The sequence below is a fragment of the Scomber scombrus genome, chromosome 5, assembly GCF_963691925.1.
Source record: "Scomber scombrus chromosome 5, fScoSco1.1, whole genome shotgun sequence".
NCBI classification, from domain to species: Eukaryota; Metazoa; Chordata; class Actinopteri; order Scombriformes; family Scombridae; genus Scomber; species Scomber scombrus.
Window position 1 is genome coordinate 24,581,373 of NC_084974.1, and position 26,010 is coordinate 24,607,382.

Here is a 26,010-nt window from a genome sequence, read left to right on the forward strand (position 1 = left end):
ACTAGGGGGAATTTGCTTTGCACAAAGAGAGCACAAATATAAAAATTAAAGCATCGTGACAAAAATCATGAGTAAAAACACAAATAAAGAAGTATCATTTGAGTGATTGACAAAAACATAAAGTGCAAATTCAGTAAAGTGTCGTGATTTAAAGTTTGTTAAGCAGCTGAACACTGCACGGGACAAAGGATGTGATGCTTCTTTTAGTCTTTTAGCATCCTTGATGTGCTACACCTTCGCCCTGAGGGGTAGAAGTTCTTGTTTAGACCACAGTGGGTGCTGTGGGTCTGCTATGATCTTACGAGTTATAGTTAAAACTGGTAAATAAGTCACAACGGTGTATGAGACGCAGTCTATTTTTTTGCTTTTCTATTACAGACTGGTTTATTTGAATGTACCAGTAGCTATTCATTTATAAACACATATGTTTATACTCAAAAATCATCATCATGATTTTTTTATGGAAACAATAAGATAGCAAAAATGTGTCAACACAACCCAGAGAGCTGTTACACCACCATTAATACCTCCACTAATCTTTGCATGTCTGTGCTTCTCAGAGACCGATCCAGACCAGATCACCATAGCGGAGGTGACCCCCGCCAGAGCGAGCGCGGGGTCCGTCTGCCTCAAAGAGACGATGGAGTCCAGGGTCGTCCCCAGCAGCAGCCGCGGGGCCAAGAGCCCAGCAGGGCCCACAGGGACAGACCGGCTCCTCCTCACAGAGACAGGGAGCCTCGGGACCGGGACCAGGTAGAGACTGGAGATTGCAGTTGAATGCTGGACCTCGCTCCTCATCTTATATTTGATTCATATTTTTTTTGCTGTTAATAGGACTCACATGGCTCTCTTTCCTGCAGTTACTGTCCTCAGGAACTAACGAATATATTTTATATTTTCCCATGTTTGCCTCATTTTCTTTACCTTTTACCACTCAAATCTGTAAATTGCTTTTCTCGCACTGATATATTCTTATAGTAACTAGGGCAGTTAATGATTTTTAGGCCTAAAAACAGCAGAAAAACAACCTTGTAGCTGTCGTCTTATTGTTAATTTTATATTTTCCCATCCATCCTTCCTTCTCTCCTCCCAACCCTGCATCTATCCAGGAGCAGGGGGTCCGCAGGGATCAACCCGGTGACCACAGGCCAAAGTCCAGCTACGTGTCACGTGACGGCAGCCCTCAGTCTCCCAGGGAGAAGAGGCCTCTCTCCGGGCCCAACATCCGCACCCCAAACCTGCCCGTGACGGAGGGAGTGATGAAGACCGCCCAGCAGAACACACGGCCGTTCAACACCTACCCGAGGACGGACAGCGAGGGAGGACGCAGCCCCACAGGGCAGGTAAGGACGGCAATCATCAGCAACAGCAACAGCAGCAGCAGCCCAGAAGGAAGATATCGACTGAGAGAAAAAAGGCAGACACATGCAAATTGAGCCACCGGCTGATGGATGGTAGCTTTTATCACTCTGTTCTATTTTCTCCAGTTCAGGTTTAACTATTTCTCTCCTGATCCTCTTCTGAAAGCTGTTAGTAAAACTGCTGAGATCATTTATTTCACCGTTATCTCATTATTTCTGCAGTTAGAGTTTATGTTTATGTAATTAAAACAAAATGGACTTTTTCAAGAGTTAAAAATGCAATTTAAAGTCCAGAGTTGAATTTCTTTCAGTTTCTTGTTAGATGTTTTATCTTTTAATGTGCTAAATACATAAATAGTATTTTTTAATGTGTAACTCTTCTAGTTTTAAAGCCTACATTTTAAGCTTTTTAATGTGTCTTTTTATATCTCTTTAAAAGGCAAGGCAGCTTTATTTATATAGCGCATATTATACTCAGGGGAAACTCAATGTGCTTTACATAAAAACAAAATATCAGATGATATAACAGTAAGAATTGGAAGCATAAAAACAAAACAATTTAAAAAAAAGGAAAAGGCTTAGGTTCATGATGAAAATAATAATATTTATTTATAGAGCGCTTTTCTAAACACGCATTACTAAGTGCTTCACACAGAGCATCAAATTAAAACCAGCAGGTCATACAAAGCAGCAGAATTAAGTAAGTCATCATTTAAAGTAAATCATTAAACAGTTACATTAAGACGGAAGGTGCAAATGAGCAATCATTAAAAATCAACAAATTCTATAAATTTATAAGACTTAAACATCAGAGCAATCGATAAAAGAAGTTACAGTGTCACCAGCAAAATGAGAAAGATGAATAAAATACATACAAAATATGTAATAATCAGTGGTTCAGGCAGTTAATAAGATCAAATACATTTTTAAATATGACCGTAAATACCATGTGATAATGTAGATCCCCCACACTAATTATACTGTGGTATCTACGCCTTTAACGTCTCTTTTTATTAAACGATTTAAGGTAAATTTGTAAATCAATTAGCAAGACTACTTTATGAGATTATTGGATTTTATTGTCATTTTTGTATCAGTTTGATGAAGCCTCTTTTTCTGGTATTCAATTTGTTAGATTTAATTTTTTTCTTGAAGTTTCTTCCTGTTAAAGGGGAGTTTTTCCTTGCAGCTGTCACCAAGTGCTGTTTATGGGGGAATGTTGGGTCTCTTTGCATTAAATTAAAGAGTTCAGTCTAGACCTGCTCTATGTAAAAACTGCCTTGAGATAACTTTTATTGAGATTTGGCGCTATATAAATAAAGATTGATTGATTGATTGATTGATTGATATGGAAAAAAACTCTTATTTGGTTATTTCTAATGATTTAAGTTTTGTTAATAAATAACTTAACGCAGCTCCAATCCTGAAAAGACTTATTAAAAATGTATGCACTTTTCTTATGTTGTGTTTTTCTCTTCTGTTTCTCCTCCTTCCAGCCGGTCCGACACCATGAATCCTCCCCTCAAAACGGCCCCTCTAGCGGCTCCCAACGAGGTTCCTCCAAGCCCCCTGTGAGTCACCCGCATCCTCACCACGCCTCCCACCCCAGCCTGACCCCCGATGCCACCCAGCATCCACACACCCCTCACCCCAACGTTCCAGCCCCGCGGCCGCCTGTGCCTTCCGGGCCCCCTGCATCCGGCGCTCCGCCCCAGGGCCGCTCCCCCCAGAGGGAGCCACAGAGGGTTTCCCACGAGCAGTTCAGGGCGGCGCTACAGATGGTTGTCGATCCTGGTGACCCACGGACCTACCTGGACCACTACATCAAGATAGGGGAGGGGTCCACGGGGATCGTGTGTATCGCCACGGTGAAGACCACAGGGAAACTGGTCGCTGTGAAGAAGATGGACCTGAGGAAACAACAGCGTAGAGAACTGCTCTTTAATGAGGTAAGAGTTCATCTCTGGTTAAAAACTGATTGGTTGATTTAATTTCTTTTTTGAACCTAGTTGTAGTCTCGCTTTTATTAAAATGTGTCTTTTTTATTTTTATTTTACTTTTGTTTTGTCTTTTTAATGTATTTTAACAAATTATTTTTACTCTAACTTTTAATAAACGTTTCCCCTCTTATTTGTTTTATTTTCTCTACTTTGTTTTACTTCAATTAATTTCAGATTTTTATTATAAATCTTAAACCTTAAAATATCCTAAATCCTAAAATGATCAGCTGGTCAATCAACTGTGAAGCACTTTGAACTACATTGACCTGTATGAAAGCTGATCAATGATTGATTAATTGATTGATTGATTAATTGAATGTCCAGACAAGTTTTACCACTGTGATGTGGAAGATTGTTAGATTGTTTGTTTTTTTCCTTGGCATGTTATATTTCATGTGTATCTCATGACTAACTACCAGTAATCAGACTAGTTTAATGTTAAATGTTTACCAACTGACAGCTCAAAAGAATCAAGTAGTAGTCAATTTATGTTTTTATGTAACTAAAATCTTCCTGATGTTTGTGTTATCTTAGCTGGAATACAAGTATATATTTTATTATCCCAATAAGAACATTTACTGTGATAAATTGCCAAACCAGATGACCTCTTGTTTATGTAAATATTAAAAAGTCTTAAAAGTATACTCATTTCATATACATTTCCCTGACACAAGCAAATTTGATAAAGATAGATGACACGTATAAAAAAAGAGTTTCACTAGCAACTTTTGCACATTTTGCAGCTCCCAGTTATAAAATCATTGAATAAAATAGCTGCCTCAGACACATCAAACAGAAAGTGTGTAGTAAGTGTTAAACATCTGTGTATGTGGTAGAGTGTACTGCTCCATTTCACACTCACATTAGATGCTAATTGTCACTTTACATTTTAGACATTTTGGACTAATGAGTCATCAGGAAAAGGGCTCAGTGTGTCATGTTGATGGTTGTTAATTAATCTATACACTATTGACTTTACAGTTATATGACAGCCTCTCTATCCCACAAGGCCACCCTGCTGTTCGTCTGAGTATAATCAGTAACTTAATTATACCCTGTCTCTCTCTCTCTCTCTCTCTCTCACTCTCTCTCTCTCTCTGTCTTTGTTTCCATGGAAACTGCAGGTGGTGATAATGCGGGACTATCACCATGAGAACGTGGTGGAGATGTACAACAGCTACCTGGTGGGGGACGAGCTGTGGGTCGTCATGGAGTTCCTCGAAGGAGGGGCTCTCACTGACATTGTGACGCACACTAGGTGAGAGAGAGAGAGAGAAACTTTTTTTAATCTATCAAACCAAGTTAAGACTAATTTATGTGAGACTTTGCTTCTTTTTTAAAGGTGTTTAACTAGGGGTGGAACAGTTCACAAAATCCACAGTTCGGTTCATATCACGGTTTTCGGTTCCATTCCGTTTATGACGTTCTTTTCTAGGGGGGGTTTACACTTAATTTCTCATATTTTTTAGACTGGATGAAGTCATCAAGGCAAGAGCACAATACAGATTAATAAAAAAAATCCTTAGTAGTTTAACACTAACCAACAGTCATGTATCAAGGAAACTTTTAAATTAGTGCCTCAGACGAATTAACATTATTTTACACACACTGACTAGGGCGTGAACACAGGCTGGGGTCCGGGATCCCCCCCCCCCCCCGGAGAAACACGTCATCAGGAGGGATTCCCACCTGACCGGCCCTAACTGACGGAGGAGAAGATCATAACAATATAAAGAGCTGTCACATTCATTTATTTACAGCCGCTGCATGTCTCACAATGCTAAAATACAACAAGCCAACTCTAAAATAAAGCGTGTAACTTATCCCAGGCTACATTATATAGTCTATTTCAATAAGCACATTGCAGGATAAAAGAGAAAAACACTGAAGGTAACTTTTTTATTGATGCTGCTCAAATCCGCCTGTGGCACATGGAATAAAATAAAAATAATAATAATAATAATCTCATTAGGAGATCAAGGTCAAACATCAACATAAAATTAGATCATTTATTCGTAACCGATCAACCGCCGTGCTAATAATAAAAGGCTATAGATATTTACTTTGTAGAGATAGAGTGCACACGTGTTATTGTCACTTGGCACAGAGCAAAAGCCTCCATCCTCCATAGGTCCCACGTATAATAATGTAATGCCTCCGCGTCATGCCAAATGGAAAAAAGAAGAAAAAAAACTTGACTGAGTTACTGGCACATTGCGTGTCATGAACCGTACAAACCGAAGAATACACACATGCCCCAAAGCGTGACAAGCGTACCGAACGGGATGGATTTTTTTAATGAGCCGTTCCACCTCTAGGTTTAACCATTGTGCGTGGATATGCTTAATATTTTATTTAGTTAATACACTTTTATGTCTTTTAATCGCCAATTAAGTGTTATTTTTATTACTGCTTCTACCTTATAATGGATCCTGCTTTAAATGTCCTTGCACCCACAAAACTCTTTTTATCCATAAGGGGGCAGCGTAACCAAATTATCTTCATTCCTTCTCGGAGATACAACTAAAGCCTGAGTGTCATTTTACATCTTTTTCCAAGCAACTTTTGATTTATATGAAGATTATTCAGATTATTACAGCTGTTTAGTTTACTAATATACTAAATATATATATGAAGCTTTTGTCTGGTGTGTGTTTTTGGATGTTACACATCATCAATATTGCTTCAAACATGCATTATATTTAATTCTAGAGTAAACTGGCATATAAACCCACTTTTCTCTCCGGTGTCTCTTTCCCTTTCCCTTCCCTTCCCAGGATGAACGAGGAGCAGATTGCCACCGTGTGTCTGTCTGTCCTGAAAGCGCTGTCTGTCCTCCACACACAGGGCGTTATCCACAGAGACATAAAGAGCGACTCCATCCTCCTCACTCATGACGGACGGGTACGTAACACATAACATAAGGATCTCTTCAATAAGACTTATCAGATCAAATAGCTGCTTCTTACTTCTTCTTGGGCAGGAAGAGCCGTTTTATGAAAGTCATTTGTGACTGATGTTGAAGCTGTAAAACCATCTTATTATTAGTCATTACTGCTTGTTTTTTTTTTTTGCTCGTCTTTTAAATGTCAGACGAATGCAAAACTATTCTTTTATGAGCCGATCAGTCACAACAAAGAAGAGAAGAGTGATCACTGTGTGGTTTCAAAGTGAATATTGAGTCAGCTGTTCAAATTTGCTACCAGCAGTCATTGGGGTTTTTTTTATATGTCAAACCACAACATTGTGATTTCAGCCATTCTTTTTTCACAGCTGACATCTTGTTTAGTTATAGCAGGACAGGCAAATATGTGACTAATAATACTGATCGTGGCTGTATTGTGTTTTAATGTTCCCAATAGGTGAATCCAGTGCAGTTGCATGCATAATACTGCGCCTTCTACTGGCACACCTACTTATTTAATTGAATGCAGCACTTATTCATATTATTAGCTGCACCATTGCCTTTCCTCTTATGTCGGAATGTGTGCAGATGATTTACAGATGAGGTGCTCCTGCTACTGCTGATTTTATTTTAAATTAGTCTCACAAATGCAGTAACTTTGCACTGTGAAGCCATCAGCAAAATTGGTCGAGAATAAAAAAAATGTTTAAAAAAGGAAAATGCTGGAAAAAGGAACTAAATGCACCTCGGCTAAACCACCAGACATCAGAACTGAGGCTTGATGAAATCACTTCCTGTCTGTTGACAAGCAAATGTCTGCTACCTGTAGAAAATGAAACCAGCGTTGTTGGTTGCACAGTAAAAACCGCATGCATGTTTCCCTTTAGCTGGGGAGACATGTTTTCTTTTTTATTATTAAATTTATCTCGGGTGTTATTTAATCGCACAGCCAGAACCTGCTGCAACTTACAATGTGGCCAGCTATGATTGACACGTGTGCTCAGACTTGAACATAAGGATGCAACCCTCAGTCGGTCTAAACGCGATGACTCTGTTGGCAGAAGAAGAAGAGAGAGAAAGAGAAAGGCAGTCCTACCATGAGCTGAAAAGAGGCACAGATGGCTAGAAGATGCACAATATGATCTGTCTGTTCTGCGGTGCTGTTTTATATCACAGCAGTCTCAGTCAAGATGTAAAATATGACAATAATAATATAAAAACAAAGATTACAAGAATTTTGGAAGGAGCCATGTAAGAAATTAAGCTGTGGAACTCCTCTAATAAAACAAACAACTAAAATGTCTTGCAGGTCAGCTGATCAGACCTCAACTGCACATTAAACAACCGCTCGACAGATATTCAGCACAATTGGTAAAAATTTGTCAATTTGTGGTTAAAAAAGGGCTTCATCTGGCTTAATATGACTCTGCACTGTAGTGTTTCAGACGTGGTCCAGATGAGATAAGTGAGGACTGAAATGACTATGACTCTGCGTGCCTGTAAACCTATTTAATGCTTCTCTCTATGTCAGAATACATGGAGGTGAGGTTTCAGCCGCACCATTACAAAGTATTTCAAGAAGGTCAATAAACTGAGGCAAGCGTGGCCGAACCACAATGACCCATATTCACATCCGTCTGGGGTCTTCTGTTGTATATAATTCACGCATCGTCTCTTCTCTCATTTCCTGGTCGGTGATGTAAAATTCCCCCAAAAGAATTAAAAAATAAAAAACCTCAGAGTTCAGCTGTTGCTCATGAGTTCGTTCACACTGGTGCAATAGTGTTTTCTTCACATCCATAACTGCACATCACAGCATGAAGACCTATTTTGTAAATGACGAAGTGAATCTAAAGCCAAGTTTACACTACAGGACTTTTAAAGTCTTCTTAATATCCTTCTCCGAGAAGAGTAGCTCACATCTCACGACAGTGTAATGACTGTTAAACAACAATTTTGCAGGACTTGTTACGCCAAGTTGCCTCAAAATCAACATTGAAAGTAGTAGGTCCAGGACAAGAACTGGTCATCCCAACGTCTACAACCCCAGGTTACCTGTGAGACGAGAGAGCACAGAGAACTCTGGGGAAGAAGTTTATGTTAGTGAATGCATTAGTAGCACATGAATGTAAATGGATGTAGTTCCCCAGAAGTCTATAGCAGCATAAACTAGAAGCCGGCCCTAACTATAAGCTTTATCAAAAAGGAACGTTTTAAGCCTACTCTTAAACGTAGGGTGTCTGCCCCCCAAACTGAATCTGCAAGATGATTCAAGAGGAGAGGAGCGTGATAACTGAAGGCTCTGCCTCCCATTCTACTGGACTTCTTTACGTCCTCAAACTGTTACGCCATATTGCCATGGCAACGCAGAGCACCTCTGACCTGGGAATTTCTTAAGCTACTAAAATTAGTGATACTTAGCTGGTAAAATAGTTTGATAGCTAACATTAGCGAGCAGCAAGCTTGAAAATGTTTTAACTCACTGGGTAGTTGAAAGGTGTCAACAACTTCGCCCCACCTCTCCCTCTTTTCTTCTCTGTCATGATTCATGTCTGAGGAGAGGTTTAAAAAGGCTCCACAAACTTTTCACCTGCTGGCTGCTCCACCGTAACATCTAACCAGCCATTATTGTTTATTGTTGTAAACTCATTCATTTGCTGTTACGTCACTGCACGTCCCCACAGACCCCTAACATAATCAGTCTGAAATGATCGTGCAGTCACAGACGACTTCCCAACTGGACCGGGACAGAAAATAATCCCGTCATTTAGCACCTCACACTGCAGGACTGTTAACGCACTCTGTTACACTTGGCTTCAGGGGACTAAATAAGTCATTTTCAGCACAATTTTCCACATCCTGCTACTGAATCATCCACTTTCAGTCAATTAGGAAGTGCAGATGGAGATAACAGAAGTGATGATTACTTTCAGGCCTGGCTTCAACATCTGCTGTTGTTACAGTTGTTAGGGAACAAAAATCTCCATTCTTGTTCATGTTTTTTTGGCAGGCTGCATTTGTCTCCTTCTTTTTCATACATGTTAATAATATTATCGATGATTCCTGATTAAATTAGGCTTTCATCTCTTCATTTAATTGTTTCTTATTGGCTAGTTGAACCTAAAGTAACTTGCACTATATGCAAGTCACAAACACAATGATAAAATGATCTAATGTGTTAACCTCAATATCCGTGATGCAGTTAAGTGTCTGTGGCTTCTTGTCTTTATGCGCTGTGGTTTCTACCTCCAGCTGTATGAGGGGGCCAGTCCGCTGTAACACTTCGGTGCTTCCTCTGCGTTATTCAGGCAGTAACGTGTGAGGTGTACGGGGCTGAAAAGGCATCTGCAGACGCAGACTCATGTCTCTGATATTCCTGTTACTGAGTTTCTCAGAATATATGCACCGTCACCCTGCTCTCAGATCGCAGTAGAGCTGCATGGATGTGAGAGTAATGGAGTCTGACTGTTGTTTGTGGTGGATATAACAAACTTTATTACTCTTAATGACATGAGGTTTATTTTATTTTATTGAATCATACATTTACACCTTTTTTTCAAGCACAGCAGACCAGATCAATTTAAATATTTCTGAATAGCAGACACTGCAGTTTAATGATTATAAATACGTTTTATAATGATGTACAGCACATCTAACAGAGAAAATGAAGAGTGGATATCTGTGGCAATAATTGTGTGCAGTTATCTGTATACACCATATGGTTAAGAATTCACTTGTACATCTAATTATATAAAAATACAAGCAATTTGTAGTGTTAGTTCGCTGAGAGAGAGAGAGAGAGAGACAGAGAGAGAAAATGTTTTTGCTGTAGTGCAGACTGATTTCAGGAAGAGCTCTGAGGGGTTACACACTTGCGCTGAGAGAGCTTGTCTGCTGGCTGCCTCTGTGTTTGGTTTGAGATGTCGCCTGTGGTTTAGCCTCACAGGGGAACCAGACCTGACCAAGCCTGAAGCATTTCTCATCAGCAGAGGGTGTGTTTGGGTGTTATCTAAATGCACCTGCGGTTGTTTGCTGCTGGTTGGCATTTATGAGAAAGAATGATTTACATCTCTTAAAAACATTAGATCTCTTGGGGTGTTTTATATTATTTGAAGCTTTTTGTTTTTAAATGTGAAGCTCAGGCAGTCAGTGGAAGCCTTAGTCATCATGTTACAGTGTTTGTTTTGTGAGCATTTTCATACATGTGTGCATTGGTTCTCTAACCAAATTTTGTTTCATTTCTCTTTCCTAGCCTATCTGAGTCTAGCAGTCGACCTCATCAGCAACATCAAACTCTGATTCTCTGTCTAGATACCCAACACAGGCTCCCTCAGAAAGAACGCTAGATTTCACAGGACTGGACTATTAAATACCTAAATGTCATATTTTGCACGCATGAACTGTGCTTTGAAAGTTCAGTTTACTATGCTGAAATAATTTGTGAAACTAGCTGTATGATAGTGCAAGAAAATTCTCCATTTGTTTGTTTTTTAAGCCTGCAACAGCACCAGGAAAAGACTGCAAGTTTAAAAAAAGTGGATACAGAAAGTTGTTTCTTGAACCTCACTTACACAAACTTTTATTTATCAGGGACGGTGTAAATGCTAGTGTAGCACCAGGTGAATAAAGGAAGTTGTTACTGGTGGTGTTCTGAATTATCTTATTGGTTCCTTTGTTAGTCAAATCCTTCGTCTTACAACAAGAATGCAATAAAAACAGAGCAAACTATGGTTGAATAAAGCGACAGTTACAGAACAGCTTCAGAAGAGCAGATATAAGCTTAAGAGATTTGAGTACACACAATTTAGCAGCTTAAACAAAGACAAACTAGCAGGAACAAGTAAAGACAGATTACAAAGTGTGCTGTTACCAACTCATCTGACATTTCTGTATTCCCCCGCCCCCTCTCTCTGTTTCCTACGTTCCCTCTTTGTCTGCTTTCTTTCTGTCTCCAGGTGAAGCTGTCAGACTTTGGTTTCTGCGCCCAAGTATCGAAGGAAGTGCAGAGGAGAAAGTCTCTGGTTGGCACGCCGTACTGGATGGCACCAGAGCTCATATCCAGACTTCCTTATGGACCAGAGGTAACACTGACACCTCCTTTCAGGATTTACCGTTATCTGAATATCTAAACAAACTCATCTCACTGTCTCAAACAAGAGAACTGGCACACTCCACTCAAATATCTTCCAGAGGGTGACTGATGCCAGCATAAAAATAGCAAATGAAGTCATCAGCGCTCATAAATCAGCATGCAACACTTTTTAAAAAATGCACAGTGAAGGCTGCTCTCGTCTATCTGCGCTCATGGCTCCTCAGAGCAGAAACAAGAGAATTGAGATGACCTTTAAGATGGTGAACTGGACCAAATTCTGGTTCAAGGAGGATCAAATAAATGACTTGACATGTACCTCTGCATTTTCTTATTGTTAGTGGGTCAGAGAAAAATAAGGGTTGGCAAGATGAGCAATTCAAAAATATCTTTAAAAATTGTCTTAAAAGCAGCATCCGGTTTGTTTAAATGTACATTTTGTGTTTTTGTTGGTTTTGTGTTATTTGAAATGACATTTGCACCATTTTTTACCAGACTGAATGCCCCTGAAAATGTCAAATGGGGTAACCACAAAAGAATAATACATTTTAAATATTTCATCGACCTACAGTGTACTTATACAAATAATTTCTTTATTTAAAAAAAAAAAAAAAATTGGAGTATTTTTACATTTAAATTTTAATCCATTTTGTCAATATTGAGCAGGACATATCCTAAAAACAACCACATATGATGCAAAATATGTTTTTAAAAAAACAGTGTTGAGTTGCTAAAAGTGGATTATATTTATTCCACATTTTAGTTCCCCTTTATTTTCCTGTATATCAGATTTTTAGGGGAGCGGGAAATACTGGTTACACCAACTGCATACTAGTATGTACATCAATTTGTCATTTATGTTGTTTTTGTGATAACAGAATGCAATAATTTCTTCTTATGACATAATTTTTCTTACTACTATGTTTCTTGCTTTCTTTCTTTGCCTTTTGATGTTTGTTTCTTTTGATGATTTGTATCAGCGGGTGGTTACTGGCTGCTGTTGGATAGGGATCACACCCACACGTGAAAGCTTAAGACTGAAACATCCCCATTTACTTCTGCTGCCACATACTTATTTGCAAATGCTTATGAATTAATTTGTGATTCTTCTCGCTGTCTCCAGGTGGATATCTGGTCTCTGGGTATCATGGTCATCGAGATGGTGGACGGGGAGCCTCCGTACTTCAATGAGCCGCCGCTCAAAGCCATGAAAATGATTCGAGACAACCTTCCTCCCAAACTAAAGAATCTGCACAAGGTATAAAGACAAAGAGACAAAGTTTGACAGACCAGCTTTTTTGCACCAATACTAAATGAATTTTTTTGCATCTATGAGAGGAAAAGAAAAGAAAAGAAAATCTGTATCTGGCTTTAAGGAACAAGGTTTGATTTAAAGCTGTGCCTTGAGGTTTGGGAGTGTTGAGTAATCTATGACCTTTTCTATCGGTTTCTTCATTGAGCAACAGTGACAGAGTGGTGCTGGCACAGGTCCCAATGCCACTTCCACCACACTGACTAATGGTGGTCTTCATTGGTCATTTACAGAGTTAAGATATCTTAATAGCGCAGCGGCCAAGGAGAATGTGTGGCATAGATAGGAGTAACAGACTTTGCAATCCCCCAACTATTAAGCAAGTGACTTTGCATGTTGTTTGTGTTGATTTTAGGTCGTAAAATTGCAGTTTTAGTGGAGAGTTGAGAAGTCAGTTTTGAAAGATAGAAATATCTGACAGTGTCTGTGATAGTGATCTTCACACACACGCTTAAGAAATCGGATTATTTCTGGGTGAAATCAAACAAATCTGATTTTATTTGTTATTGTAACACAGATTCAGGTCAAAGTCAGGCTACAACTGAAACCAAAAATAAGTTTTATAAGATGGTTTTCACAGCTGGAAAGCATGAATGTATGCTTCTGTCACTGAGCAAAATCTGAGACTAGAATAATTATTTTAAGTCTACAACATCATTTCTCACTGAATGTATTTCAAATCACAAACTTCTGTTAGTACTCTTCTGTGTACTTGCTTGGACAGTGTGCAAATTTCGACACGTTAGTGTTGTTGCTTACCGGAAATGACGATAAGTTATCGTTCCACCACATCATTACAGACTGCTAAATTAACCCAATAAACCTACTGATGGCTTATATCTGACAACAGTGTAGTGGTGCTTAGTGCAAAAAAGGCATGTATAATTTACATTTGTATGTAGGCGATGTTAACCGTAGTTACAACATCCTGGGTCGCCATTTCCTGTTTGAAAAGTGGTCCCTCCCCTTCTGCTATGTAGCCAAGATAGTGACCATTGAGGGCAGAAGTGTCCACAGTTACACATTAGACTTTTTGACCATTTTGAGTGCACCATGCAGGTACATTTTTCCCAACTTCTCAGTGTGAACGCACTTATGCATTCAAAATATTACTATAAAAACCGGTGTATAAGACGCACCTTTAACGCAATATTTTTTTATTTAAAAGTGGGGTGCGTCTTATACACTGGTGTGTCCTATTTACCAGTAAAATATAGAGAGAGGTTGGATCTGTTTATGATTATATGTCGGTAAAAGGCCGTCCACAATAATAACAATAACTATAACTGTAAAGATAACGATGTGAGCGTCCACACTTATGAACTATAACGTCCTATAAACAGCGGTGTCAAGCACACGCTGCTTGCTCCAGCTGTTTCAGCAACTAATGAAAATAGACTATTGATGACCCGTTAATGCTGTATGTTGTGCGGAAAAATGATTGTGTGTTGATAAGAAGTATTTCAGACACTACTTGCTGTGATGTTTCAGTATTTACAGATCAAACTCATGTTGAAGCGTGATGTGCAAAAGCGCGACTCGGGTGCAGTAGTCTATTTGCGCACAGTGACAGCTCTGATGAAGAGTTTTTGGGACTCGAGTAAGCACACAGATACACACTGTATTAAATATGTTAAGTTACTGTGTTCTTTTAAAATCTTTAATTGAAACTCAGCCTAACCTGAACACAGTCAGTGTTAATATACCGGTCCTGTTCAGTTAAGCAAATCATTACCGGACCATTAACCATTAACCTGACACACTGTTTCAGGTATAATATTTGTGTTTTAATTGTTTCTAATAAAAGTAAATTGAGAACGTTTTTGAGTATAACATATTTGTTTATAAATGAATAACTACTGGTGCATTCAAATAAACCAGTCTTTAATAGAAAAGTGTTTTTCCCAACGTGAGACCCCCCCACCGTTTTTTACGGTACAGTAAGTGTTCAACATTTGAGACACACAGCATGTGACTCCTGTTTTGTTTTATGTAGACTGTAAAGGAAATGTGATTGCTGACTAAAGGAATTTATGTAAACTCTGGTTTACCAACAGTTTGAAACTTGATTTACAACAACCGACGAGTCCACAGCTACCTTTTCTTGGGTTTTTTTTTGTTTCTTTGTCAAAAGTGGTTTCATTGATACACAACGCTGTTCTTTCCCCTTTTTGTGTGCCATTGACCAATACACTTTTTACAAATTACCTTTTAAGTTAGTTCATTTATTTATTCGAACATGTTAAACTAACGGAACAAATAAACCGGCTGTGAATTATAACAAAATACAAATGACAGCAACAAAACAATAACAATCCGATGTTCAAAAGGGTGTAGGATGAAGTACGGAACTTTTCTAGTCCTGCCCTTTTTTTCCCTTTTCTTTTTTTTCTTTCCAAACTCTAATGGTCACTTCCAAGCCAAAAAAAGAGAAGGAAAACACAAAACAAAACAAACAAAAAACCTACCATTTATTCAAAACTACACAAGTGAATAAAGAAATAATGACAAAAACAAACAAACTAAAACAGCACAAAACAAAAGTCTCACTGCACCAACTCACATTATCCCATCCTGTCTATATTTGTCCAAAGTGTTGTTTTTTGAACCTGGAAAAACTTTGTATTGTAATATCAGTAACATCTGATTTTAAAAAACTTTTTTTTTAATTTATTCATTTTTTTTTTTTTACACTATCTTGTATTATCATTCTATAGTTTTATCCTCCTCAATTTTATTTATCTATTTCTTTCATCTTTTAATTTCTCTCTTAATCTAGCTTTAGTCCAGCTTTTATAAAACGTCATCTTCTATTTAGGGCCCGAGCACTGACAAGTCAGTGAGGGACCTATTGCTATTGCCAAGATTCTTATTATTATTTTTCACGCTCTTTGTCCGCCACTTTGAGCGCATTTTTGGTGGCCTGAACATACATGAAAACTCATGAAATTCTGCACACACGTCGCAGCTGGTGAAAATTTATTTAATTTAACGTGATAGGACGCAAGCGTGGTAAGGGGACTCGCTAGCGCCCCCTAACGTCGGGTCATGTGACCACAAATCCTCTCGGATCGGCATGAAATTTAAATATGTTACAGCTCTTATCGGATCACTGGGAAATTAATTTTGTGGAATTTTTTTACCAAACAGGAAGTCGCCCACGCGGCGTGGCGTGCACCGATTTTCATTTTTCGAACACCGCTTTGAGGACTTTATGATGTTCTCAGAATCATGAAACCTGCCACGTAGGTTTCAAATCATGAGCTCTTTCATCTGATACCACATTTGCCCAACATTTTGCCCCAACAGCTCAGTAGCGCCCCCTAATGCCTTTTCCCACTTAGCATGTACTGACAAACTCTAAAACTCACCAAATTGGACACACTCGTCAAGACTCACGAATATTATTTTTTGGTATGACCGCAACCTTTTAAGTGCCAAAATGACTCTACAGCGCCCCCTAGAACATTAAAAAATGAAGCCCCGCCTTCTACATGCACGTACATGAACGAAATTTAGGATTCATATATATCATGACCAGACGCACGAAAAAGCCTCTCGGACCCATACCCTAAGTCCAACAGGAAGTCGGCCATCTTGGATCACAGGTGCATTTTTGTCGCCATTTTCCCCATTTCCAGGCCTCGTACTTTAACAAACTCTTCCTGCAGTTTTGACTCCACAGACTTCAGATTGGAACCGTATCATCCTCAGACCTTGATGATGTAAACTTGACGACAGATTTTTCCTACGTTATACCAGGTGGGCGTGGCAGTCGTTTGTTTGTATAAACAAACAACTCCTTATAACTCCTCCATACATTGTCGGATGTTAATACATGCACTGCGTAAAATGTCACACCTGTTGAAGCCGTTTCAATTTCAACATCATTGGGGGTGGATGTGGCAAGGGGGCTCCATAGCGCCCCCTAACAGCAGGTCATGTGACCACAAACTTTGTCTGATCTTCGTGAAATTTACAGGACTCATAGCACTCATGGGTAAACCCCCAAATTATTTTTTTCAAATTTTTCGCTCTAACAGGAAGTGAGTTATTGTGCATTTCCTGCGTCAATTTTCCGTTTTTCCCTCTGCGTTTAGAGGACTTTCCCGTCTTCACAGAATCACCAAATTGCCCACATAGGTTCACACTCAGGCGCACTTTAATTTGAGACCATAATTGCCTCTGGGCGTGGCACAACAGCTCAATAGCGCCCCCTAATGCCTTTATCCATTTTGTACATTTTCACAAACTCCTACACTCACCAAATTGTACACATACCTCAACAGTCATACATATTGACTACTGACAAAGTTTGGGATTTTTAAGTGAGAAGATGACTCCACAGCGCCCCCTGGAAGATTTCAAAGTTTAAGCCCCGCCTTCCACATTGACATAGAAAAATGAAATCGACAAGGCCTATGTATTATGTCCAGACGCACAAAAAAGCCTCTTGGACCCATACCCTAAGTCCAACAGGAAGTCGGCCATCCAGGCTAAAATGTTCAATCTGGATGATTTTTATTATTATTATAGTTGTACGCCTTTTTGACAGCCTAAACATGCCCCAAAACTCACCAAAACTTGCAATCATGTCCGACCCGGAGAAAACTTTGATATTTTAAGGAGCGCGGAAATGGCCGACGCAAAAATTGATTAATAGCGCCCCCTAGAAAATTTAAAAAATCAAGCCCCTCGACTCAGATTGACGTAGACAAACGAAATTCGGTGAACACATGTATCATGTCCAGACGCACTAAAAAGCCTCTTGGACCCATAGCCTAAGTCCAACAGGAAGTCGGCCATCCAGGCAAAAATGCTCAATCTTGACGCTTTTTTGGCCCTTCACCCACATTCCTTTGTGCTGAGAAGTCACCCAGACTCATTTGTGGTCTTAGACTGCCATCTAGTGGAGACATTAACCGCTGCACACAATGTTCAATTAAAGGCACAGGAGCAAAGACATCTACATGCCAGTTTTGACAGCCCTGCGACTGCCGCACGCACCGACGTGCACGTACGGCGTTACAGTTGGGGGGAAACCGGGGGGGTGCGAGGGCCCTTCGACACTGCTTGCAGTTTTAATTTACTTTTCATTTGTCTTGTTAATTTAATTTAACCTAATTTTTCACTCTAACTTTTAATAAATCCTTTCTCTTATTCTCTGTTATTTTACTTAGTTATTAAATTATTTGTATCTATTTAATTGTTTATTTTCACTTATTAGGGCCCGAGCACTGACAAGTCAGTGAGGGACCTATTGCTTTTGCCAGGATTCTTATTATTATAATTCATTATTTTTCACGTTCTTATGCCGTGTAATGAATCGCATTTTTGGCGGCTTGAACATAAATGAAAACTCATGAAATTCTGCACACACGTCGCAGTTGGTGAAAATGTATTTAATTTAATGTGATTGGACGCAAGCGTGGTAAGGGGACTCGCTAGCGCCCCCTAACGTCGGGTCATGTGACCACAAATCCTCTCGGATCGGCATGAAATTTAAATATGTTACAGCTCTCATCGGATCATTGGGAAATTAATTTTGTGGAATTTTTTTACCAAACAGGAAGTCGCCCACGCGGCGTGGCGTGCACCGATTTTCATTTTTCGAACAACGCTTTGAGGACTTTATGATGTTCACAGAATCATGAAACCTGCCACGTAGGTTTCAAATCATGAGCTCTTTCATCTGATATCACATTTGCCCAATATTTTGCCCCAACAGCTCAGTAGCGCCCCCTAATGCCTTTTCCCACTTAGCATGTACTGACAAGCTCTAAAACTCACCAAATTGGACACACTCATCAAGACTCACAAATATTATTTTTTGGTATAACCGCAACCTTTTAAGTGGCAAAATGACTCTACAGCGCCCCCTAGAACATTAAAAAATGAAGCCCCGCCTTCTACATGCACGTACATGAACGAAATTTAGGATTCATATATATCATGACCAGACGCACAAAAAAGCCTCTTGGACCCATACCCTAAGTCCAACAGGAAGTCGGCCATCTTGGATCACAGGTGCATTTTTTCCGCCATTTTCCCCATTTCCAGGCCTTGCACTTTAACGAACTCCTCCTGCAGTTTTGACTCCACAGACTTCAGATTCGCACTGTATCATCCTCAGACCTTGATTATGTAAACTTGATGACAGATTTTTCCTACGTTATACCAGGTGGGCGTGGCAGTCGTTTGTTTGTATAAACAAACAACTCCTTATAACTCCTCCATACATTGTCGGATGTTTATACATGCACTGCGTAAAATGTCACACTTGGTGACGCCGTTTCAATTTCAACATCATTGGGGGTGGATGTGGCAAGGGGTCTCCATAGCGCCCCCTAACAGCAGGTCATGTGACCACAAACTTTGTCTGATCTTCGTGAAATTTACAGGACTCATAGCACTCATGGGTAAACCCTCAAATTATTTTTTTCAAATTTTTCGCTCTAACAGGAAGTGAGTTATTGTGCATTTCCTGCGTCAATTTTCCGTTTTTCCCTCTGCGTTTAGAGGACTTTCCCGTCTTCACAGAATCACCAAATTGCCCACATAGGTTCACACTCAGGCGCACTTTAATTTGAGACCATAACTGCCCCTGGGCGTGGCACAACAGCTCAATAGCGCCCCCTAATGCCTTTATCCATTTTTTACATTTTCCCAAACTCCTACACTCACCAAATTGTACACATACGTCAAGAGTCACACATATTGACTACTGACAAAGTTTGGGATTTTTAAGTGAGAAGATGACTCCACAGCGCCCCCTGGAAGATTTCAAAGTTTAAGCCCCGCCTTCCACATTGACATAGAGAAATGAAATTTACAAGGCCTATGTATTATGTCCAGACGCACAAAAAAGCCTCTTGGACCCATACCCTAAGTCCAACAGGAAGTCGGCCATCCAGTCTAAAATGTTCAATCTGGATGATTTTTATTATTATTATAGTTGTACGCCTTTTTGACAGCCTAAACATGCCCCAAAACTCACCAAAACTTGCAATCATGTCCGACTCGGAGAAAACTTTGATATTTTAAGGAGCGCGGAAATGTCCGACGCAAAAATTGATTAATAGCGCCCCCTAGAAAATTAAAAAAATCAAGCCCCTCGACTCAGATTGACGTAGACAAACAAAATTCGGTAAACACATGTATCATGTCCAGACGCACAAAAAAGCCTCTTGGACCCATATCCTAAGTCCAACAGGAAGTCGGCCATCCAGGCAAAAATGCTCAATATTGATGCTTTTTTGGCCCTTCACCCACATTCCTTTATGCTTAGAAGTCACTCAGACTCATTTGTGGTCTTAGACTGCCATCTAGTGGAGACATTAACCGCTGCACACAATGTTCAATTAAAGGCACAGGAGCAAAGACATCTACATGCCAGTTTTGACAGCCCTGCGACCGCCGCACGCTCCGACGTGCACGTACGGCGTTACAGTTGGGGGGGTAAACGGGGGGGTGCGAGGGCCCTTCGACACTGCTTGCAGTTTTAATTGTATTTACATTTTTAAGCTTTTTTTTAAAACATTTTTTTTTAATTTTCTCCATTTTTGTCTTTTTGTTCTTTTTTTATTTTTTTATTTTGTTAATTTTTTGGTTAGGGTCAATCAGCTAATTGTAAAGCATTAGTCTGTATGAAAAGTGCTATATAAATAAAGTATGATTGATGACTGATGATTTACAGCGTTTTCTCTCTCCCCTTATTCTCCCAGGTCTCTCCTCTGCTCAAGGGCTTCCTGGACCGGATGCTGGTGCGAGACCCGGCTCAGCGGGCGATAGCCAGCGAGCTCCTCAAACACCCCTTCCTGACGAAGGCCGGCCCGCCGTCCTGCATCGTCCCGCTGATGAGGCAGAACAGGATGAGATGAGACACGTGACAACACACAAAAAAAGATCTCCACACTCTGGAGGGGGCAGAGGGGCGTGTTGTGCAGGTTCAGATGGGACAGAGTACTCCTGCACACAGCACAGAGAGCAGGAGGAGGGGGTGCAAGCCTGCAGAGGTCAAAGGTCACGGGCACAAAAAACCCAACAAAACGAAAACAAAAAAAGAAACACTCAGAAAATACTGCGAGCTGTGAAGCGTAAATTGGGTGTGCAGGAGTATTCTACTTTTCTTATGTGAATCACTGAACTGTGGGGAGTGTATTCCCCGGAGAAGAGGCAATAAGGAGGGGTGTGTGTGCGTGTGAGTGTGCGTTTGAATGTAAAAATATGTTGTCAACACTGTTAATGACAGTGTTTTCATGGCTCATTCCTGTCTGCGTGTGTGAGCGCTTACTTTGAGTCATGAAGGTGGAGAAGCCACCACTTGCCTTTTTATTTAGCTGATCTCTCGCAAACATTTCCTTGATTTCTTCTAAGGGTCTGACCTGGAAAGATTAACGACTGTGGCTTCTTACTTGGATTTTCTTTTCTTTTTTTTTTAAGTGTGAATGTTGTTTTATTTTTTGCACACACCAATCAGATGCGTTGAAGGAACAGAAAGAGCCCATATGTTAATTTTTTAGAAGGAGCTTTTTAAATCTCACTGTTTGGGGGACTGTCTGGAACCCACATTTTTCCTCACTACAAGAGATGTCTCTCTCTCTATTTCTCTCTCTCACACACACACACACACACACAGACAGACGGATCCCAGACTTTGGACACTATCCTCATCACATCCAGAACTACTTACTACTGAGGGAGGGGAAAAAAATCTCTTTTGACTCACAAATGAGTCACGTGGACTTTATTTTGTAGCCATATGAATAACTAGCTTCCTGTTTTAAAACAAGCAAAAAAACACACACTAAGTAAAAAAAAAAAGGTTAACACTGGAATTTTTTTTCCTTTTCTTTTCTTCTCTTAACAGATGAATTTTTCCTCGTATTTCTTTCTTTCTTTTCCTGTGTAAGTACAATGAACATAGAGAGATATATCAGTTTTGATGTTTTACTATCTCTATTTTGTGATTTTTATGATGATGATGATGATGAATTTTATTTCCTGCTTTATTTTTTAGAGTGAGATGTGATGAATTTTTTTGAAGCACTGTCAACAAGAGAGAAAAAAGAGATAGAAGCTGCAGTCCCGGTTGATTCCAAGCATGCAGATAATTAGACGCTAGACTTTTTCTACTTTGATTTTGTTTTGTTTTGTTTTAGATCGAACACTTTTCAACCTTTGTCCTCGACAGTCGGGATGTCGCTCAGACAAGCAGAAAAGGACGAGAACTTCCCCTTAAAACCTAAAAAATGGACCTAAAATCTGTTTTACTTTTACAGTTTTTTGTTATCATAGTGTTTTTAGAACAGTAGGCTTGTCCACACCCTATTTAAAAAAAAAAAAAAAAATCTTAATTCACTATTTCAGCTGATAGATGTAGCAGCTCACTCACTTAACACACACTAATGTTTCTTCTGAGGTAGAAAATGAACACAAGCGCCGCTTTGGGCAATCAGCAAGCTGTTAAAAAAAAAAGTTGTTTGTTTTTTTAACTGTGGTGCACGTCAGCGTCTTTGTCATGTAATCGGTCTCCTTCAGCAAAAAGGCGACTGCTGGTATTTTCAATAAATGACCAGCTGCTGACGTGGACAAGCGCTCAACTCATCACGTTTTTTTCGCGGTGTTTCCAATTGAATCGATTAATGTTTGATTGGTCCATTGATGCACCAGACAGACCGCCACCTCTTAATGTCGAGTGTCTCAAAGGAGCAAAACTGAAAGTGTAGGTTCTTTATTTATAAAACTCTTAACACTATTCAGCTACACACACACACACAAACACACACACACACACACACACACACACACACACACACACACACACACACACACACACACACACACACACACACACACACACGTGGAGTGGAGTGTTACAGATCAGGGAGAAAATGCAGCTTTTGTTTAAATTTGCATCTCACGTGTGCCTCGATGTTCATGCCCTGTAATGTTTTTTTTTGTGATAGATAGACAAGAGGAGAGGAGAAGAGAGGATATGAAACTGTGATTATTTCTGCTTGCATTTATTGTGGGTTCTGTGAAAGAAGACCATTAGTAACATGACAGAGAATATCACAGAAATACTTACAGGACAGGAAACTCTTTGATGAAAATACACTCTCGAACACTAAAGTGAGCTGATGATAATCTACACACACACACACACACATTTTTCAGGGTGGCACTGAGATCTTTCCTGTCACTTCCACTTTAAAGTTTCAAGTCATATTTTTAAATTTCAAGTCTGTTTACAGCGATTGTGTGTTTGGCTCTTGAGTGCTGCCAAAACACAGGTGACCCACACTTAACACCGTTCCTGAACGCTTCCTGTGTAGACAGATTGGCGAGCACACGGGCTCATCTACTCCACTCTGCTCTGTTGTTTTTTTTAATTTTCACATCAGAAACATTTAGTCGCTACAAATTACACTAAATCCACTTTTTAAAATATTAAACTGATCGGCCCGTGTATCAAACATTAGTCAAAAGATCGCCTCAGCAGCTGGAGTGGAGTAAAACCATGAAAAAATAATGAATTAAACTTCAGTTTGGCTCAGGTTTTTTCTTTTTATAAACGCCCACTTCAGTCCTCAATCAGCAGCCTTATGTAGTTACACACTGTACCTCCTTGTATAGCGACGAACACTCATTTACATAGACGATTGAATCAAAGATAAGGCCGTTGCTCCTGTTATAACTAATCGCTCTCGAGTTGATGACACACAGACACATCCCCCCTTCTCTCTCTCTCTCTCTCTCTCTCTCTCTCTCTCTCTCTCTCTCTCTCTCTCTCTCTCCCAAGGCGTCTGTTTCCATTCCTTCTATGTCCCCCCCCCCGGTTCAGCTACTTCTCATCACACCAACACATCAGCAGAGTAGCATTTTTAAGACCCAGGAAAAGTCAAAACTGCCACTAAACAAAAAGGAGGGTGTTAGAAAGTAGCACACTTGCTGTTATTGTTATACACAACAGCATATTAATATACTGCATATATACTGATATATATATATGTACTTCATCTGTGGTCTAGCGCCTTCTTGATACAGTTCTTTGTGGGTTTTTCGTGTGCACAAAAAATAAATAAATGTATAAACAACTGTGAGTCTTCGTGCTAAAAGTAGCAGCACACGGGGGGCAGGATGGAGACACCTTTTTAAGCAGGAAATAGGCTTTATTCCAAATAGCAAATAGTTTGTTTTATAACAGCCGCGGTTATAACAAATGCTTTAAATAGACTGATGTGACTGGTGGATTAAACTTAGCATCACCCCTTGTATAGTTAATAATGTGTAGCTGTAACTTCTTCGGAAAGAAAGAAAGGGGGTGAGTAATTATCTTATTATCTTGCATAAACGTAGCAACAGAGGGAGTGTTGTGAAACTGCGATTTATTAGTCCTGCATTGCACCTTGTAAAAAAAAAAAAAAAAACCTCAAACACTTCCTTCCAGGTTATGTGTATGGTTTCCCCTAGTTGAACACTGTTGTCACCGGTCTTATTTTTAAAAAACAAAGTGCTCCATTTAGTTACCACTTGCTAAACAATGTATCATCATCATCAACACGACTACATGCTGTGCCCAGGCTGGGGCCGGAGCTGCTTCAAATTTGTTATGAGACACTACTGGGAGCTTTAAAAGTAGGTTAACCGTTTACCCTTTTTCTCCCTCCTTCGAAAAACATTCACTCAGACACTCTTGAGTTGTTGTTATTTTTTGTACTTTGTCACCTTGTTTTCAGCCTTGTATCAGTTCTCTTGCATCAGATTAAGGGGGGATGATTAATTAAGTCTCACAATTTAAAGATAGGAGGGCTGAGGTGAATGAAACCAAATGACAATCAGGTGTAAAATGGAAGTAACTCAGATGTAGCTGTGACACTTTGTATTTTCCCCTTTTTAAGAGACACTTTCCTCACATGTAAGATCTTAAATTTGAATATCAATACCATTTAAATCCATTTTAAGACACATTTTAAGATATATATATATATATATAAAATGAATTATCATTTAAACACTTTTTGATTCAGGGGATTAAAAATAGACTTTATAATGAAGGAGGGAGGGACATGCCACCTGTTAAAGCTGATAAATTGCATCTTTTAAGAGGCCCAGCTGGTCCCTGAAGTATGTTTAAGCGCTCATCCAGGTGTAAATAACCACGCTCTTATGCCTCATTCCACATTTCATTAGTTTTCCCATCGATAATTAATATGAAGGCTTCTCAGATCTTTCCTCTCTGTTGGTGGACTGATGTTTTTATTATTCACGGTCCAGTTTCTAATGGATCTCCTACTGTTGAGTGTGTGTTTGTTTTATATGTGTTTGTGTGTGTGCGTATTCATGCCTTAACATTCACAATCACTACTTGACAGATTCTGACGTGACGTGACGTGACGTGACGTGACGCTCCGACTGTTATGAACGAAGGTGAAAAGGAAACTTCCGTGACGCGTTAACGCCGCCTCATCTCTTTCTCTCACACACACACACACACACAAACACACACACACGAAAAGTTATTTTTTTAATGTGGTTTGTATGTGAAGTGGTGGTGTTGTGGTTTAAACGTGACGCCTTTCTTTTGTAACATTCCTCACACTTTTCAAGTTAATGAGACCTTCTTCAGATTGGAGTAGGATTTTCCATGTCTTTTTAAAAAAAAAAAAGAAAAGAAGTGGTTACCGAGTGCCTCAAAGTCTGCGCTCTTGTGACGAAATGAGGGGGTTCTTCTTCTGGGGATTTCATTTTTTTGATGTGCGTCTTTAGATCACAGAGCTTCTCTCACTCTAGTAGCCACTGAGCATCTCCAGTGCTGCGCCTCATTCAGGGTTTAGTGCCTTGCTTAGCCGCATCTTGACACATACTTTTTTTAGGATTGTCCCGTTATATATATATATATTTTAAAAAATGAGTCGTCTTCTTGCTCTTCGGAAACAATCCGAGCAGGATGTGCGCTGCTGGGTTGTTTTTTTTCTCCACAAGTGAACACATGGTTACTGAGGCTCATTTTTTCTGGTGTCGCCAGAATCCATAAACCACTACTGACCAGCCAACGTGGTCTTTTGAAGATATGTGACAAAATACAAATGAATTCTTCCTCTGTGTAAATGGACTGTTCTAAAAAAAATAATAAAAAAATCTCTCATCTCTGGTTTTAAAAAAAGCTGATTTTAGTTGATCCATTTGTTTGTTTTTTTTGCAGTATTGTTGTGTTTTTGTCAGACGTCGGATTCCAACAAACTTGTACCCTGCACCATTTTGTTGTTTATTTTTTTGTAAATTTCACTGGTATTGTAAAAAAAATCCACAAAAATATAGATTTCACTTTGCAAATTTTA

The 26,010-nt window shown here is 39.5% G+C and overlaps 1 protein-coding gene across 2 annotated transcripts in view; it reads left to right on the plus strand.

The window, feature by feature from the left end:
* pak4 (p21 protein (Cdc42/Rac)-activated kinase 4) overlaps window positions 1-26,010 on the plus strand; it is a 62,183-nt gene extending 36,173 nt beyond the window's left edge. For both annotated transcript variants that reach the window (XM_062418680.1, XM_062418681.1), the window contains exons 4-11: window positions 561-753; window positions 1,110-1,343; window positions 2,858-3,310; window positions 4,486-4,619; window positions 6,139-6,265; window positions 11,222-11,347; window positions 12,479-12,613; window positions 20,392-26,010. In XM_062418680.1, coding sequence (XP_062274664.1) covers window positions 561-753; window positions 1,110-1,343; window positions 2,858-3,310; window positions 4,486-4,619; window positions 6,139-6,265; window positions 11,222-11,347; window positions 12,479-12,613; window positions 20,392-20,547 — 1,558 coding nt within the window. In that variant the 3' untranslated portion in view covers window positions 20,548-26,010. The remainder of the gene's footprint in view (window positions 1-560; window positions 754-1,109; window positions 1,344-2,857; window positions 3,311-4,485; window positions 4,620-6,138; window positions 6,266-11,221; window positions 11,348-12,478; window positions 12,614-20,391) is intronic.